At 41.4% G+C, this 19,867-nt stretch overlaps 2 protein-coding genes across 3 annotated transcripts in view; both read right to left on the minus strand.

The window, feature by feature from the left end:
• kif3b (kinesin family member 3B) overlaps positions 1–9,523 on the minus strand; it is a 28,541-nt gene extending 19,018 nt beyond the window's left edge. The window contains exons 1-5 of one of the 2 annotated variants that reach the window (XM_034205038.1): positions 9,359–9,523; positions 6,818–8,323; positions 4,800–4,901; positions 3,143–3,265; positions 2,676–2,794 (exon numbers count right to left, since the gene is read on the minus strand). In XM_034205038.1, the coding sequence (XP_034060929.1) occupies positions 2,676–2,794; positions 3,143–3,265; positions 4,800–4,901; positions 6,818–8,221 (1,748 nt within the window). In that variant the 5' untranslated portion in view covers positions 8,222–8,323; positions 9,359–9,523. Of the gene's footprint in view, positions 1–2,675; positions 2,795–3,142; positions 3,266–4,799; positions 4,902–6,817; positions 8,324–9,358 lie in introns of those variants that run through there. The other variant, XR_004567932.1, reaches the window with a different exon arrangement.
• A 214-nt stretch (positions 9,524–9,737) lies between these two features.
• Positions 9,738–19,867, minus strand: part of pofut1 (protein O-fucosyltransferase 1) — a 45,295-nt gene continuing 35,165 nt past the window's right edge. The window contains exons 6-7 of the mRNA XM_034205039.1: positions 11,079–11,321; positions 9,738–10,717 (exon numbers count right to left, since the gene is read on the minus strand). Of these exons, the coding sequence (XP_034060930.1) occupies positions 10,523–10,717; positions 11,079–11,321 (438 nt within the window). The 3' untranslated portion in view covers positions 9,738–10,522. The remainder of the gene's footprint in view (positions 10,718–11,078; positions 11,322–19,867) is intronic.

A 19,867-nucleotide genomic window follows, 5' to 3' on the forward strand; every position in this document is an offset into this window, starting at 1 on the left:
TGAATCAGACTTTAGTTCCACCTGGAGTAAATCCACCAGCTACCCTGCAGTATACAAAGTCATTCAAACTAGCTGCACCTTTACCAGCTTTGAGAACACTTTCATGATCAATCATTATAAAACATAGCATATATATTATTCTGAAATGGACCAATCTGCACAATGAATACTTTTACTGTCGCTACTTTCACTATATTTTGATGAGAATACTTTTCTACTTTCACTTGAGTAACATTTTGAATGCAGGACCTTTACTGTAACAGAGTATTCCTGCACTCTGGTACTTCTACTTTTACTCAAGTACAAGATCTGAGTACTTCTACTTTTACTCAAGTACAAGATCTGAGTACTTCTACTTTTACTCAAGTACAAGATCTGAGTACTTCTACTTTTACTCAAGAACAAGATCTGAGTACTTCTACTTTTACTCAAGTACAAGATCTGAGTACTTCTACTTTTACTCAAGAACAAGATCTGAGTACTTCTACTTTTACTCAAGTACAATATCTGAGTACTTCTTTTACTCAAGTACAAGATCTGAGTACTACTACTCTTACTCAAGAACAAGATCTGAGTACTTCTACTATTACTCAAGTACAAGATCTGAGTACTTCTACTTTTACTCAAGAACAATATCTGAGTACTTCTACTTTTACTCAAGTACAAGATCTGAGTACTTCTACTTTTACTCAAGTACAAGATCTGAGTACTTCTACTTTTACTCAAGAACAAGATCTGAGTACTACTACTCTTACTCAAGAACAAGATCTGAGTACTTCTACTATTACTCAAGTACAAGATCTGAGTACTTCTACTTTTACTCAAGAACAAGATCTGAGTACTTCTACTTTTACTCAAGTACAAGATCTGAGTACTTCTACTTTTACTCAAGAACAAGATCTGAGTACTTCTACTTTTACTCAAGTACAATATCTGAGTACTTCTTTTACTCAAGTACAAGATCTGAGTACTACTACTACTCTTACTCAAGAACAAGATCTGAGTACTTCTACTATTACTCAAGTACAAGATCTGAGTACTTCTACTTTTACTCAAGAACAAGATCTGAGTACTTCTACTTTTACTCAAGAACAAGATCTGAGTACTTCTACTTTTACTCAAGTACAAGATCTGAGTACTTCTACTTTTACTCAAGAACAAGATCTGAGTACTTCTACTTTTACTCAAGTACAATATCTGAGTACTTCTTTTACTCAAGTACAAGATCTGAGTACTACTACTACTCTTACTCAAGTACAAGATCTGAGTACTTCTACTTTTACTCAAGAACAATATCTGAGTACTTCTACTTTTACTCAAGTACAAGATCTGAGTACTTCTACTTTTACTCAAGTACAAGATCTGAGTACTTCTACTTTTACTCAAGTACAAGATCTGAGTACTTCTACTTTTACTCAAGTACAAGATCTGAGTACTTCTACTTTTACTCAAGTACAAGATCTGAGTACTTCTACTTTTACTCAAGTACAAGATCTGAGTACTTCTACTTTTACTCAAGTACAAGATCTGAGTACTACTACTCTTACTCAAGAACAAGATCTGAGTACTTCTACTATTACTCAAGTACAAGATCTGAGTACTTCTACTTTTACTCAAGAACAATATCTGAGTACTTCTACTTTTACTCAAGTACAAGATCTGAGTACTTCTACTTTTACTCAAGTACAAGATCTGAGTACTTCTACTTTTACTCAAGTACAAGATCTGAGTACTTCTACTTTTACTCAAGTACAAGATCTATACTTATACCACCTCTGTTTATAGCCTATGAAAAAAACTATTAGAAAACGAAGGCTAAAGCTAACGTTAGCAGATAGTGACAATGTATGCTAGCTAGTAAAGCACCCAGATATTGTTCTAAACTGTATTAAAGTAAACAGGTATTATCTTGAACTGTATTGAAGTGAACATGTATTATTTGGGACTGTTTTGAAGTAATCCTATATATATATAAACCTTCTTACCTACACTCCATAAGGCAGATATCGCCAACACACACACATACACCCCCTGTCTCCAGCACACACACATAAACTCCTTGACCCAGATATCAGCAACACACACACATACACCCCCTGTCTCCAGCACACACACATAAACTCCTTGACCCAGATATCAGCAACACACACACATACGCCTCTGCTTATCAGCACGCACACACACACACACACACATACACTTCCCCTCACTAACACACACACATGTTCTTTTTCAAGGTTCTTTCTGGGGCCAATAATCCCAAGCACCAATATATCTGTGTACAATGTTTGATTGTTTAGGAAAGAATAGTAAAGTAATCTGCCAGCCGCGATGATGGTCTAGCTTCAGCAGCTACATTACCTACGGGTAAGACCCCCCCCCCATACCCCAAAAATATTTTTATTGCAGATCTACATGAATCACACACTGGATTCAAAACGGCGAATTTCGCCGAAAGGTGACAAGTTTGCATCCCTGTTTATATTTGATGTGAAGCACAACGTACCATGCTGTTATAATAACGCTCTTTATCAGCCATTTGGGGAGAAAACAATTATAATTAAAAAAGATATATTTATAATCATAATTTATCATAAACGTGCGACGATTAGTCGACTAATCGACGAGAAACATTTTTAGTCGAGGGCAGCCATAGTGATATGCAGACTGCGTACTTGAGTTTGAGGTCTCGGGTGAGCTCGTTCTGGGTCTGTTCCAGCTCCTGCCGCTCGTTGATGTGCGCCTCCTGGATGTCGTGGATCTCTGCCTTCACTGCCTGCAGCTTGGCAAACAGCTGGAGGACAGAGAAGGAGACAGGAAGCCAGGGTCCATTAACCATGATGGAAAAAGTATTTTATAATATTCAGACTTGGTAAATTAATCCAGCCTTAAAAATGGAATATCCAAATCAAGCAACAAAGCCTATGGGGTATTCTTGCTTGATTTGAAATACAACCTGTCATATATACTTGCAAAGCATTTTATCAACAGATATATAAAGCCTCACAAGTTCTGAGCGCCAGGTTTTTAAAACGTTATAGCCATGCGGTACCATTACAAGAAGTGCTCCTTTTATGTACTAATATATTGATTGTTAACAGCTCAAAGAAGCAGGACAGCCATGAAAGCTTGGAGCTGCTACCTTCTTCAGCTTCTTGGTTTTGATGTCGACCTCCTGCTGCAGAGAACTGTACGTCTCCTTCAGCTCCAGAGTCTCCTCGTCTCGACTCTCCATCTGCTGCTGCATCTCCCGCTCTCGCCGTTTCTGGGAACCAACAAACACACACACGTTCACACATGTGGGACACACATCAGTTAAGCTTGATAGTGTCAGGTAAAATGTTCCTCATCCAATGTAATGCCCTACAGGGCCCATAATGCAAGAAGTGGGTCTGATTATAAGGACTACAGACACACAAGGGATGGGAAATTGCTACTAACATCCAAATGCTAAAGCTACATTAGCAAATAATAGGATTTCCTAGGCTTACTGTCAACGGACTTTCAAATTGTCAAACAATAAGTCTGATGTTGAGCCTGGGCCCTATTCTTCATGACATACCAGTTCATTTCCTTTGATTGTTAGAGATAAGCACACGCCTGGGTTTTTCGATCTTTAATGATAGATTACACTTGAAAATCTATATTCGTTGTTCGGGCAAGATGTCCTTAAACCCTACCCTGACTCTTAAACCTGATTTGATACTTGTTCTCTACAGGCTCTGTTGATATCTTCTTACAGCATTTACCTCATTGTTTCACTGAAGCATTAGCACCATTAGCACCATCTGTACGTCCTGAACTCTGACCTGCTGACCTCCTGCTCTATAACCCCCTCCCCTTGCCGTTCTCTTTCCTGCCATAGATTAAAGCAGCAGTATATTTTGCCCAAAAAACGATTGGTGCTATTTTTAAGTGGCACTGGTTTTATTCTGTCTGATTCCATGAAAGCATCTGAGGACGCTCCCAACAGGATGAAGACACGGATGTGTTGTTTTAGATCTAAGCAGTGTATCTGGGACAGAAAATAGTGACCCAAGTCTCGCAGTCTACACCTGGTGCCCACAAAGCATCAGAAATGATTTCATCTCATCCTGACAGCATTCATTCCCATCGTGTAACAGTTTGTGTATTTGGTTTGTGTACCAGACCTTCACCCCAGAAGGTTCAGCACAAAGGGAAGATTATACATTTGAAGTTCTGTTTTTGCTCTTCTTTTTCTACTTTACATGTAAACAGTGTACTTCTTACACATGTACTTGTACATTGGTCACTTCAAACATTCTCTTGCACTATTTTAATTCTACTCTGTTTCTTTTGCACTCATATATTCAAGTAGCATTATTGAAGGAGCCTGGGACTTAAGTGTTTCATTCCCATAACTACACTGTAGCTTTTGTGCATATGACAATGAAACCTTTGAAAAAATAGTTTTAAAACGTTCTTATATCTCAAATTAACAAAAGTTGACCAAACTTGTCAGCGCTGACTGCTGCTGAGTAAGCCAAACGTTTCAGGCAATGTCCTCCCCTCGGTCTCCCCCTTTCAACTCTCCAAAAAAGGCACTCTGGCCCAATACATAGCTTTGTCAGTGGGCAACGTGAGTGATACCTCAGGCCCCAGCAGGGAGGTTCTGTTTTGCTGTTATAAGTACAAAATAAACTATCTTTATGCATTTGTCCCCCTCCCCCAGCAAAAAAACAGCTTTCCTGTTAGCAGCAATACATTGCTGACTGAAATGTGACCTTCAAGGCATTGCTTACTGAAAGCGTAACTCATATTACGGGGATGTGGTGTACCTGCTCCGTGATTTCCTGCCTCTTCAGCTCCAGCATTTTCTGTTGCTCATTGGTGTGATCCACAATGTTCTTCCCCCCCACCAGGAGCTTACTCTCCATTGCCTGGGTTGTAAAGAAAAAAAGAAGAGGATGAAACCAAGTCCCATTGGGGAGAAGAAGCATTGACAACTGACACATTTCATCAGCAAATACAAAAACAGTTTGGCCAGCAGGGTATAATGAGTTTATCCACTGGCTTGTGTTTATAGAATCCAAAGAAAGAGAATCTGAATTTGGAGTCTATCAATTGTATTCAGGTGCTTTACTTAAAGGGGAGCTATCATGCAAAATGCACTCTTGTACGTCTTTTATGCATGAAGATGTGTCCCCGGTGTTCCAGGGAACTCACCAAGTGTCAGAAAACACAACCCTCTCTCTTTTCCTCCATACCCAAATCTCTAAAAAAGGGGCTGCAACGGATCTGATACAGACTGATCCAGATTTGAACACTTTACTGATGTCAGTAAAGTGGTGCTACGGCTATTGGTCAATTCTCCACCTATCAGGGGAATGAGAGGTTGGGCCACGGCCGGCCATTGCCGCTTGAAAGCGCTGGAGACGCTGTAGTACATATGCCAGGCCTGTAAGTGGCGCTGTAGTCTGCCACAAAAGCAGCGAAGAAGACTTCCCTTGCATGGTTGCCATGGTTGCCCTTCTGTTTATTCTCCGCTGTGGCTCTTTTTCTCCCTCCCCGAGGCAAGCGTTTGCGCCTCATGCTTTAAAACAAATGAATAATGACTCTATATAATCATATAAGGGATAATGTGCAGCGACGCGGTCATTATGGGGAAAAGAACACCGACAGGCTGATCAGGAGCCCGACGCCAAGCGGAGGGATCTAGATCGGCATGTCGGTGTTCTTTTCATGGCCATATTCTCAACAAAGTAACGATATGACTCCCAATATGAATTGAAATGCTTTTATGGATTTAGAAAATGATTTTATGGATTTAGAAAATGATTTTATGGATTTAAAAAATAGTTGTATTGATTTAAATTGACATGCATCCGCTAAGAAAAATAGTTTATTTATATACTTGATATAGGCATGGCCCTACAATATATGTTTCAAATATATTATGATAGGTTCACTTTAAGTAGTAGCACTAATACAATATTGTCAAAATACTAATTTCAAGTAAAAGTGCTGCATTTAGAATCTCACATAACTCAGTGAAAGTACAAAACTATTATCAGCTAAATGTACTTAAAATGTACATGTGACATTCCTAGATAATATTGTTGCATCAAGTAGCATTTTACTGTTGTAGACAAAAAAAGTTCTGATTGACCTTTTGTGAAATATTTTAATAATTTGACTCTTCTGTGAATTAAAGGTGGAGTAGGTAAGTTTGAGAAACCGGCTCGAGATACACTTGTTATATTCCATGGAATGCTCTTAACATCCCGATAGCAATGAATATCTTAAGTGCTTTGACAAAAAATCCATAAAAAACATCATCTGTGGAAGCCGTAGCGCTGTAAAAAGCACGACCAATCATCTGAGCCGGCCCGGCTAAAGTAACTGGATGGCCTACCTGCCTGTCAGCCTTCCATCTGTGCACAAACTTACCTCGTGCCCTCATTGGTCATGTGCGCGTTCGTGTGTGTTGGAGGAGGGGCTCTGTGAGGAAGTGGCAGATTTGTTCCGGCTGTGTATTTTCTAATTCTAGCGCAGTCGAGCTGGTTTCTCTGAAATGACCTACCCCCCCTTTAAACAGTTCGTCCATTAGTTTAATTTTAAGATATGCATTTTGTAGCTAAAGCTGTTTAATAAATGTAGTGGAGTAGAAGTATCAAGTAGCATTAAATGGAAATACTCTAGTAAAGTACATTTACCTCAACATTTTACTGGAGTACAGTTCTTGAGTAAATGTACTTAGTTACTTCCCACCTCTGTAGTCTATGCTACACCGTTTCTTCTCAAATCAAATCAATCAGTCACACGGGATGTACAGAAAAAGTTTGGATCAGCCCACCTTCACTTTGGCTGACAGCATCTCCCCGGCGTCCTTCTCCCTCTTCAGGTCTTCCATCTTCTTCTCTTTCTCTTTGAGCAGCCGGAGTTTCTCCTCAGCCACCAGACTGTGATCCTCCATGATGGCTTTTCTCTCGCTCTCCAACTTCTCCTGCTGCTCCCGCCAGTAATCCCCTTTATCTTCCCCTTCTTCCTCATCCTCCTCCGTCTCCCCTTCCTCCAGATCCTCACCGTCGCTCCCTTCCCCACCCTTCCTCCTCCTCCTCCTCCTTTTCTTCTTTCCGGAGCGCTTCTCCAGCTGTTCCTTCAGCCTTGCGATCTCCTCCTGGAACTCCCTCAGCAAGGCATCTTTGGGGTCCTCATTGATACGTGGTTTATTTTTAATGTTCTTAGCCCTGTTGGAGTAGCGCAGCGTTGTCAGTGTCTCCTCCAGGTTGTAGGATGCAGGGCCGATGTTGGCCACCATAACTGTGCGGGCATTTCCTCCCAGAGAGTCCTGCAGCAGGCGGGTGAGTTTGGAGTCTCGGTACGGGATGTGGCTGCTCCTGCCGTCCACCAGAGATGATATGACGTTCCCCAGAGCAGAAAGCGACAGGTTGATCTTCGTGGCTTCTTTGAGCCGCTCCCCCTGAGCACCAGTCTTGGTCTGCCTTTCACTTCCTGCTAGATCTACCAGGTTCAGTTTGCCCACTCTGATATGGTTCTCCCCATCCACACCCAGCTCACTGCACTCCACGGTGATGACGAAGATAGCATGAGAACGGGAGCTGTGTTCATTCATGTTCGTGGCACCCACTGATCGATTCTGGTTGCCCACGTTCATGACATGTTCAATCTCCCGCACGCTCTTAGTGACAAATGAGGAAAGGTCTTTCACATACACACCGGTGTCAGGCCTCTCTCTGAGCTCGAGGCGGCGGGTCTGGTCTTTGGAGAGCAGGTCTTTGATCTCCTCCTGGTAGATTTCTAGATAGGATGCTCTCACCAAGTACTGCTGATTCTGGGAGCGGGATATGTGAGTGAAGACATGCTCAAATGAGTTTGGGATCACCCCTCTCCTCTCTGGATCATTTCTCACCCCCTCCATGGTGTATGTTTTTCCTGTACCCGTCTGACCATAGGCAAAAATGGTCCCGTTGAACCCAAGTAAAACTGAGTCCACCAGGGGCCTGAAGGTTTCATCATACAAATCTATTTGTTTAGAGTTCCAGTCGTATACTGAATCATAAGTGAAGACTTTGGGGTGTTCATTGGCAGCAGCCTCCCTAGGGTTCCTGACAATTATTTGGCCCAGTTTCACGTCGACAGAGACGACCCTTTCAAACTTGGCTGCCTTTTCTTTTTCATTCATTGGGCGACAGCGGACCACCACCTTGATCGACTCCGAGCTCTTGCTTTTGGACATGTTGCAAAGCGGCTGCCAACCCTACACGGCCTGGCACTCGTAGGCTTTCTTCCAAATGCACCTTCAGGAATGGTTCACCAAAACAAGGTCCCACATCACAAACTGTTAGGGAAAACACATTCAATGGTTAATACAGACCTGCAAGGAAACACTCATGGTGACTCACAACCTTCACAGTAAATGCATCATACACATTTTTACAGTCAGGCTGGAAGAATCAATAAAGTTCAATGTCAAAGCTATTGACAGACTTCTTATTGAGATAGTTAGCTATCATGACACTGACACCTGTACTGCAGCTCAGTAATCTTTAGTCTTGACAAGTCCTTATACCTGTGGAAACACAAGCGTAGGTAAAGCCTAATGATATTTGTTCCAGATGTTACAATACACCCGAGAAATTATTATGTTAGATTTTAGTTGGCCCAAATAAAACATATTTTCACTATGTTACTTAAGTGCAGAGGTGGGAGAAGTACTCAGCTTTAATTTACTCCAGGTATAAAGTCTGATTTAAGACTTGATTGTATTTCACATCATTAATCCAAATATGTAAAGAAACTAAAGGTATTAAATACATGTAGTGGAGTTAAAGTACACTATGTAACTCTGAATTGTAGTGGAAGTACAGTATTTAAGTAAGTCTACTTAGTTACTTTGCACCACGGCTTCTTATGTATTATACACACAGGGGAGCCACTACACCGTTTTAGCTGACTAACTGCATGTAGCCCGTTAACCGGCAGGCATAAACTTCGCTGTTAGACCTCAGTGGAATTCCAGGATATACAATGACAACAATGCGTCCGCCGTAGCAGGTTGATAACCCGCGGATTAATAGCTGCTCAAACGATGTTAGCAATGTTTTTTTAAAGAAGCGTTCGGCAGAGCTAACCACCGTTAGCTTATGCCAAATGCAGACCATAACGAGACCACAAAACCGGCCTAGCAACGACAAACACTAGTAACCGAAGCCACAGGACTGGTAGCATTACCTGGCTATCGCTAGCAGGAGGGGCATAAATCCATAAAATATATCACCATACAAAAATGTAAAAATCACATTAGTCACATTACACCGTTGTAATACAAACACAGCGTTTTACAGAAGACACAAATATGTCGATAAAGACTTACCAGCAGCAAGCTAATCAGAACTCCCAGTCAGCCATTAGCCGCTGCTCATCCCCACAGCGGTCCCGCAACACGGTTGCCAGATTCGAACACATATCCCCGTAAAGAGGTGCGTGTGAAAACCTATGAAAACACATTAACCCGTATAAAAAAATGCGCTTCTAAAGTGAGCATGTATTTTAGAGTTAAGCACACAGTCTCAAAAAACGTAAAACGTCGAATGTGAATAACAAGGCGTTAAACGCAACACTAGCATTATGAAGAATACAGATGCAGGGTTCCCTGGCTTAACTGGCAACCAGGTCTCAACATAGCTTAGTATATCAGCTGATTCCACCGTACTCACAGCTAAGCTTGCACTCACGGATGTAAACAGAGGCGGTTTGTACTTAAAACAAAATAGTGTGCATCACTTTAATGTTGGAAAACATTATACAAAACATTCGACTTAAAAATCATTGCATTCACAGAGGAACACAATTAGCTTGACACACATTCCACAACCGCATTTAATCAATTTAACCTCTGCAAATCTACTTTTTTGTCATCCTAATACATTTATTCACATTCAATGAATATCAATACTGTTCAGTTAACGGTCTCCTTTTTCCTTCCTTGGAATGGAGGGCAGAGAGGAAAGGAAAGAGCAAGCAGGAAAAGACATGGAGGGGTGGAAAGAGAAGAGGGAAAAAGAGAGGGAGGGAACATGATCACTGGCACTGCCGTCTTTTTCAGGGTTCACTGAGGTCACCAGAGGTCCTGCGAACATGTCTGGATTGCAAAGCATGGTGGCAGCACAGACTATGGCAGAAGCTAAAGGAAATGCTAGAGGATCTGTTGCTTTTCCTGATCGTAAGGAAAACTAGCTTTGACAGGCTTATGGATGGAAAATCTTGGGAGGGTGCAAATATTGGATTTTCAAGCAGGTAACAGACAAAAATAGTTTTCCTTGGTGGCAGCTGTGTCCATATCATAGCACTTTTCACAGACAGTACTGACATGCTGCATCATACTTTATAAGCCCTTCCTCCTTCTCACATTAAAACCCATTCTAAAACAGGACCAGCCTTCCTGAACCCTCATGTCACATTTAAATATTCTTTGCCTTCCACTTGTTCCCTCACCTCCTCATTACAGTCCTCCAGGATGACCATGTAACCTTTGTTCTCAGAGTTCTTCTTTTTGATTTAATTTTCCAGGCTTGTCCATGCCAAAAAAGGATGATGGGAGGCCGTGGACGTCCCGCTCTCTCTTCACGAAGGCGGAGAAAGAGGAGACACAGTTGCCGATGAAGTGCTCGGCTCGGCCTAAGATGTACAGGTCCATTTGGGCCGAGTCGGGCTGTAGACTCACCACTTTCACCTGGAAAAACACAAATAAACCATTTTTGGACATTCTTAAAATGCTTGGTGTCAAAAACTGTAATATTTCCATTTTAGACAAATGGCGTAGTTTGCATGCAAATCTGGACTCAGACTCAAGGTCTTCTGGGTTAAGGCATGTTGACTGTGTAAAGAATGTGCTAGTTGTGACAACTAGCACAGTCAAAAAGAAGCGAGTCCATTACATTTTTGTATTTATCTTTTATTTTATTTCATCCTAAAATGGAGAAACTGCCCCCTCCCAGGATAAATCAAGCAGTCTGATTGTTATAACACATGACAGAAATGAAGCCAGAAGTAATTTATGACACATGTGAATGCATCACAGAGGTTGTACACACCTTGCCGTTGAAGAGCTTTTGGATGTCCCTGCTGTGGGACTCTGAGTCGGTGGCGATGTAGACGGAGCGGGCGGAGGTGTTCTTCACCCACAGCCTGACGGCCCTGAGGATCTCCGTCAGGTCGGGCAGACACATGTCCATGGAGAGAGGCAGCGCTGTCTTGCGGCTGTAGCCCACACACTGAGGAGAGGCCATGAAGTGAGGCCCTGCTTCACCGTTCTTCAGCATCTTGCAGGCGTTTTGCTGTGTAAGGGGGAAAGAACAAAATGATTAAGATGTGATAGGAGATGGCCGCTTCTTCTTGGCAGAGTTACAGGCCTGGGTTGCAATCGAATAGTCTATTTCAGCGGTTCCCAACCTTTTTCAACTCAGGGCCCACTTAAGAATCACATTTTCGCAGCCCACATTCAACCATAAACAATACGGAGGCTAAATAAAGTTCTGATTAGTCAATTCAGAACATGTGACACGTTGTAAATCCAGAACAGATAAGGACTGTAATGACCAAGGAGGATCAAGAAAGAGAAAGGAAAAGAGGTTAAAACAAAAAAAATCTTAATAATGAAAATGTTTCCACACAAATCAGAATGTTTTGCAAATTATTTGGCGACAAATATTGAATTTACATTTACACCCTTTCATATTTTATTTGGGCTTTTAGATGAAGACCGCGCACAGTTAATAAATACAACTATTCTTCTGGCTAAAATACATATTCAGTCAAGTCAATCAAGGAGTAATCTTAATTTAAGGTGTTTGAAGAGTAGATTAAAAATACAATTTATTTTGAAAAAAATGACTGCCAGAAAAAATCAAAGGGTGGCTGAACACGCCATGAAATGGGAAATAATTAGCTCTAACGAAGAGTGGGATTAAAGGAACAATAAATATGCGTGCCATGTTGTGTTTTTGGTGGTATTTGGTTGTCAACCTATTTTTGTTTGTGAAATGTTGAAGTGATCCTACCGACTGTATCTTTATTTCTTCTGTTTTTGTTTTGTTGTTGTCTGAGATGGGAATGTCATCTCTTTATGTTATTGCTAAAGACCATGTTTGTGTCTTTAGCCTGTACAAAAAAATAAAGAATTAAACTATTTGGCGGCCCACTTGCAATGCCTTCGTGGACCACTAGTGGTAGGTTGGGAACCGCTGGTCTATTTGTCTGTTTTTAAGGCTGCAGATGACCTAGCAGCTGTGTGGGTGTACTGCATATATGTATGCACAGGTAGTTGGTCCTGTTCAGCTTACTGGTTCTTTATATTAGCCGTGTATCTATTTCTGTGTACGTTCATAGAGAGCAATAAGCTCCGAATGTGTAAACATACTGTACATGACAAATTGACAATAAAGCTGATCCTGACTCCGCCAATACATTCATTATTTTGACTCAATCCCACATGCACTGTCCTTCAATCACAAATAGAAAACATTAAGATCTGAATTTACTCTGCAACAGAAAATAGTCCTCTACCAATTATCTACCTCTTTCTGGATGAGAAACATGAGAAAAATCTACATGTACATGTCAATACGTTAGCTGCCTGTCACCAATCTATATTTGTGTGAGTTTTATTTTCATTTTGACATTTACAGTAGGAACCAATGAGCTCAAGTACTGAGGGATAAACATTGTACATTAAGATTTTTCATATTATTCGTTTATAATTAGAAAAACGAAAGTTACGTATGTAACTATGGTTCTATGAATCCTGGATAACTGCCAGAGGCAGTGCTTAGCACTGGATATCTTCTGTCTCGCGCATGTCGAATATTTATGTCAAGAAAGTCACGTGTGACCTCGTATGACCCCGGACGAAAGTGGACATCAGGCGCCCAAGCTCTCTAGATATCAGAGTGAATGCTTGTAATCAGTGATGCAAACACAGGTGGTGAAAAAAGAGAGAACTATTCGAAGCAGAAAAAAAACAGCGTAATATACCATCTGACAAAGGCCTGTGCTATAATGCTTCAATTAACTGCTATTCTTTATAATATACTCAGATCAATAGGAGACAGAGATGTTAAGTTATAAATCAAGGGTTTTTATTATTATTTACAGCAGGGGTGGGGAACTCCTTTCAATTTTTACAACATCCTCCGAGGGCCGTACAAATTATTGAACTCAACCTCTGCTTAAAAATACTAAAATCAAACTTTCTTTCATGCTGTGCAAAGAAAAAGCAACCTCTTAATCCAGATATCTGACCATGACTCGCGCATGCATGCATGTGCACGGTGTGGCATGACCACCAAAACAGAAAGATATGGACACAAGATGTATGCAAATGTATTTAGTTTCCTATCCTATGATTTAAGTGGGGGGGGGGACCTAACCTCCTCTAGGGGGCATGCTCCCCCGGAAGATTTTGTTTTAAATATTGAAGTTGAAAGCATCAATCTGGTGCACTTTGAGAGCAACATGAAGAGATCTATGGATACATCTTTCAACACCCATATGAAACAGAACTGTAAGCAGATTTTTCTTTTTGGATATTTTACAAATCACTCCCCTTTCAAACTCTATTCTTGTTATTTGTAACAACTTTTTTGTTACTGTCATATCGTATTTTATACCTGTTTTTCATGTAGTCTCTAATGTCTCATTAATAACTATAATGATCATATCAAGGTGTGTCTTAACCTCACTGAGCTGACGTTATTTTAGCCTCTCAGGAGAGAGCTCTCTTCCACCTGGTTGTAGAAAAGTATGGTGGCCCTGAAGTGCAAGACACCACAGCATTTCAGAAAACACCACAGCATTTCAGAAAACACCACAGCATTTCAGAAAACACTACAGCATTTCAGAAAACACCACAGCATTTCAGAAAACACAACAGAATTTCACAAAACACCACAGCATTTCACATTGGACGGAAAGGGTATTCCTTAGGGAGAACACTTCTTGTTTGTGATTGGACAGAGCCAGCCAGATGCTGTGATTGGTTGTTTTTGCTGCCAGTCAAGAAATGACGCTTCGTGATTGGTCAACACCCGACAGCGAAATATGTCCCAACACATCAGCCGTTAGCACACACTCAGAGCTCACAGCTCCTCATATCTGTTCAGAAACTGGACAAAAGTTCAACATATACAAAACACAGACTGTCTATGTCATGGTGAATACAGTCGCTGCTTTATTTATGTCTGTATGACGTTGTTGTGAGAGTGGACGGAGCAGCTACAGGTTAGTTTAGCCAGTGTTTCTCAAACTTTTTCATACCAAGGACCACTTAACCAATAAAAAAACACTCGCGGACCACCTAACTCCACAAATGTCCAAAAACACATCGTTTTTTACAAATTGCCTGAAAATGGTACAAACAAGTGGCAACATGTGTGATGAAGGTGTTTATCTGGGCTATATTATGCAATTGAAACTTAAACTCGCTCCATTGCGGAGATATTCCCGCGAGAGTGCGAAAAACTTTAATTAATTAATTAATTAAAAATGTTACCAATATACTCACGGACCACTAGGGGGCGCTCACGGACCACCAGTGGTCCGCGGACCACACTTTGAGAAGCACGAGCCTGATGGATCCGATTCCATTCAGAAAGCACGCATTTCAAAAGCTTTTCGCCTGCCGTCTTATCTGCAGACTTGTCAAAGCGTTAATTCATGGTTTTTACTAACCGTTATCAGTATGTAGCTGCTTCGGCATCACTTTGAAACATGTATTACAATTAAATTACGGTCAAATATGTTCATTTTGTTGTAGTTGGTATCTCCCATAGGATTTATATGGAGATACGCCCCGCCCCCTCTCCAGCGCCTCTTGTTTGAATGACAGGAGCAAACACAGCTGAGAGCCGCGGTGAAACTCGAGCAATTAGACCAGGGGTGGGGAACCTTTTTCCTCTCAAGGGCCATTTCAATGTTTTCAACATCCTCCGAGGGCCGTACAAATTATTGACCTCTGCTTAAAAATACTAAAATCACAGCCCATTCATTTCACCTTTCTTTCATGCTGTGCAAAGAAAAAGCAACCTCTTAATCCAGATATCTTGCCATGACTCATGCATGCACGTGCACGGTTGTGGCATGACCACCAAAACAGAAAGATATGGACACAAGATGTGTGCAAATGTATTTAGTTTCCTATCCATGTGAACATTATTTAAGTGGGGGGGACCTAACCTCCTCTAGGGGGGTCCGGGAAGATTTGTTTTTAAATGTTCTTTAAATCTGGTGCACTTTGAGAGCACCATTAGATCTATGGAAACATCTCTCAACACCCATATGAAACATAACTGTAAGCAGATTTTCTTTTTCTTTATGGATATTTTACAAATCACTCTCCTTTCAAACTGTATTCTTGTTTATTAATAACAACTTTTTTTACTGTCATATAGTATTTTATACCGGTTTACTTTATTCTCTTATTTTTTTATAACTATAATGATCATATAAAGATGTGCCTTTACCTCACTGGTTGTAGAAAAAGCTTCTCATATTCGTTAGCATAGCTAGCTAACCAGATGCTAATAACAACAAAGTTATTGACTGTATGATCAGTATGACAGATCGCCACTGGGCTTTCAACTAAAGACACAGCCACGCAAAAACTGCAGCATGTGTACGGCTCCTTATGGGTACTGCAATTTTTGGAAGTGCAGGAGCGGATCGGCGTTCTGGTGCTCTCCGTCAGAACTACACCCCTGTCAGACGAGACATATACCACGTGATGACACGTTAGGCTTGTGTTGTGTTCAAGGACCCTGACCTTGGCCAGGAAAAACAGGCACTCACTTGTTTAATTATTTTGCGGTCTAGATTTCTTTAATTTTTTTCTTTTTTGCGTGTTTATAAATTACCTCGAGGGCCACACCAAATGGTCTCGCGGGCCGTATACGGCCCGGGGGCCGGAGGTTCCCCACCCCTGGATTAGAGCGATGCGAATATTGGGTAGTCTACCATAGTATTTACATGGAGATAAGCCCCTTAAAAACCATGAATGAATAAAGCATTAATTCTGTGTTTACTCCTGTCATTCAAACAAGACGCTGGAGAGGGGGCGGGCCGTATCTCCATGTAAATCCTATCGGAATCGGATCGACCAGGCTAAACTAACCTGTAGCTGCTTCGTCCACACTCACAACAACGTCATACAGATATAAATAAAGCAGCGACTGTATTCGCCATGACATAGACAGTCTGTGTTTTGTACTTGTTTAACTTATTTCAGTTTCTGAACAGATATGAGGAGCTGTGAGCTCTGTGTGTGTGCTAACAGCTAACGGCTGATGTGTTGGGCCAATCACAAAGCGTCATTTCTTGACTGGCAGCAAAACCAACCAATCACAGCAGTGCTTCTATGGCTGGCTCTGTCCAATCACAAATAAGAAGTGTTCTCCCTAAGGAATACCCTTTCCGTCCAATGTGAAATGCTGTTGTGTTTTCTGAAATGCTGTGGCGTTTTGTGAAATGCTGTGGCGTTTTGTGAAATGCTGTTGTGTTTTCTGAAATGCTGTGGCGTTTTGTGAAATGCTGTTGTGTTTTCTGAAATGCTGTGGTGTTTTCTTAAATGCTGTGGCGTTTAGTGAAATGCTGTGGTGTTTTCTGAAATGCTGTGGTGTTTTCTGAAATGCTGTGGCGTTTTGTGAAATGCTGTTGTGTTTTCTTAAATGCTGTGGCGTTTAGTGAAATGCTGTGGTGTTTTGTGAAATGCTGTGGCGTTTTGTGAAATGCTGTTGTGTTTTGTGAAATGCTGTGGTGTCTTGCACTTCAGGGCCACCGTAGAAGCTCTTTAAATTCGTTAGCATAGCTAGCTAACCAGATGCTAATAACAACAGATCACCACTGTGCTGCTTACAACTAAAGACACAGCCACGCAAACACTGCGGCATATGTACGGCTCCTTATGGGTACTGCAATATTTGAAGAGCTGGAGCGGTGTTCCGGTGCTCTCCGTCAGCAGTCAGCACTCTAGTCTATGAGGTGTCATTTGTGCCAAAGAACAGATATCTAAGCGGAGAGCTAACGTGTCAACGTGCGCCAACGCCTCCATCAATTTTGAATGGGTTGACGTACAATACAGGCGACGTCACGACGTTGTCAGACGTCACGGCGACGTAGGTGCGCTCAAAGTACGCGCTCACGTGGCGGCGTCGTAGTTTGAAAGTGCTATCTTTAGATATGCGCGTGAACGACGTGCGTGTGCATTAGCGCGTGAATGATTTACGTGTGGATAAGCGTGTTAATAACGTACGTCTCACCTCTGTCAGCATTGTATAGTATCTGGTACGGGGATTAATAAGAGTTGTGTCTAGCAGCTCTCTCTCTCTCTGCTCGGGAACAGCTGATTGCTGCACGGCGATCAGCTGTCCCTCCCTCCCTCCCTCATGGTGTGTGTGGGTGTGTCTGTGTGTCTCATTCATTGTCCCTCAGGTTGTAGCATGTTTCGATTGCCAGCTTGTGGCTTGTATGTCTTGTGAACGCAACGCTGGCATAATATGATGTTGCTGACATGGCCTCTAATAAACACACAGGACTAAAATAATAGGTGTGTAATTCAGCCCAGATGCGGTGACTGCAGGCCAAACCATTAATGCGGCATATATTTGTGAAGTTGCACCAGTATGAGGCGCAGTGAGAACCACGCACCTGTCAGACTAGCGAATGGGCACATTTCAATTTCAGGAGAATATTGAAGATGTGATTGGTTGTTCCACTCTCCGTTTCTCACGAGACCAGCGCGCTGCTGTTTACATTAGTGTAGACTGGACAGACTGAAACTGACGGCAAGGTTAATCATTGTGGAAGGACGGACCCCCATCCTGCAACGAAAGGAAGCTAAATGTGCTAAAATCACTGATTTATTCAGAACCCCCGTATGGTATAGAATGACGAAGCAGAATGTAAGTGAGCGAACATTATGGCAAGGCAAGGCAAGGCAATTTTATAGCACTTTTCAGCACGTGGCGATTCAAAGTGCTCTACAGATTAAAAGACATTTAAGAACAAATACATTATTAAAAAGGCATTTAAAAACAGGCATAATAAGCAAAGGTAATGAAATTAAATAAATAAATAAACACAGCAGGTACAGAATACATGACTAAAAAGGCATACTGTAGTGTGAGTATGGGCAGCTCAATTAAAAGCAGTGGCAAATAGGTGCGTTTTTAGTTTTAAAAATAGGAAGTGTTTCGGCGGACGTGCACAATTTAGGCAGTTTGTTCCAAATTGTTGGAATAATAACTAAAAGCTGCTTTTCCATGTTTAGTGGTTATTCTCGGAACAGAGAGCAGACCCGACCCAGAAGACCTGAGACTCCTGGATGCTTCATAGTGATGGAGGAGGTCGTCTATATACCTCGGTCCTAAGCCATTTAGAGATTTAAAAACTAGCAGTAGTATTTTAAAATCAATTCTTTGGCAGACTGGAAGCCAGTATAATGATCTCAGAACCGGAGTGATATGATCCACTTTTCTTGTAGCCTGATGTGCACATCGACTGTCAACAAAACAGTTTCTCAGTCCAATGCTAAGTTAGTGGCAGGCCCTGTGTGACTGGAGACTATAAGGCAACACAAAACCCAAACATGTCCTTAATGTTACTCAAGGCAAATATATGTAATATAACCGTTAGACTGCAGCTAACTGGGGGGCTACAAACCCCTCATACTGTGAGTGAATAACTTGAGATGGTTATGTTGCCTATAAAGGGGAGACAATCATTATGGTATCAGGCCATGCAAATACAGGGTCAACTTAGTGATAAAATAAGTGTTGCATAATATATGTTCTTGAATAATGTTATTTCATAAATAGTTGTTAATGATTACATGTTCTCCTTATTCAGTTCCACTATCAGATGATGCTGATGGTGATGGCCCTGAGGGAGAGATGCAGGCAGAGCTCAGTGGACAGAACTGGCAGGTACAGAGGAAACTGTTTCAATAGGCTATGACTGACACTGAACAAAACCAAAGGAAATGTAATGACAACAGTATAAGCAAGCTATGTTCATGTTCTCTCAATAAGTTATAGTTATTGATCAGAGTTTAATCCATCCCAATGCTGGTTCTTATTCAGTACCAGCAGATGCTGAGGAGGTTGACAAGACAATTCAAGATTCAGGGTCCAGCACAAGGGAAATTGCAACTGAGTAGGGCAGCAACGTTGTAAATATTGACGATACATCCAGCAAAACGCCCCCAAAACAAACTGGTATGGGTGTATAATTCACGACCTGACCTATGGTCCCAGTCCGGCCCTGCTGACTCATCACACACTCATACACTACACACACATTACTGATGAACTGATATCACAATTGAGTTACTCTCTTTAAATAAATATACTGTAATTGGAAAAGAATCATGTGTGGTGTCCTTGTTTTGTCCGTCCTTGATCCAGGGCTCCCTATTGCTGTATGTAGGTTATTCTTGTTTTTAGAATTAATTCAGTAATGGTGTAACACAAACATAATAAATCATTGGATAGTGTTTCTCAAATGAAGGGGGAAAATAATGAAATAAAGTAATGTATTAGGATTCAGTGCGAGTTATTACTTTCTTCAAAAATACACAGACATTGCAGCACATCGTGTCACGTCTTTGCACAGCCTTTCTCAGCAGTAGAGTGCAATGTGTTGGTGAACCTTTGTTTCCTCCTGACAGCTCACTTAAAGGTATACTCAATTCAATAGCTTTATTAGCATGACCTCAGTTACATATAGTATTGCCAAAGCTCTGTATAGTTGCAACATCTATACAAAATATAAATATACAATACTCCCCCTTGTGGCCAAAGGCAGACACAACTCTTGTCTTCAGATGTATGCT

Source organism: Gymnodraco acuticeps, unplaced genomic scaffold, assembly GCF_902827175.1.
Source record: "Gymnodraco acuticeps unplaced genomic scaffold, fGymAcu1.1, whole genome shotgun sequence".
Lineage (NCBI taxonomy): Eukaryota > Metazoa > Chordata > Actinopteri > Perciformes > Bathydraconidae > Gymnodraco > Gymnodraco acuticeps.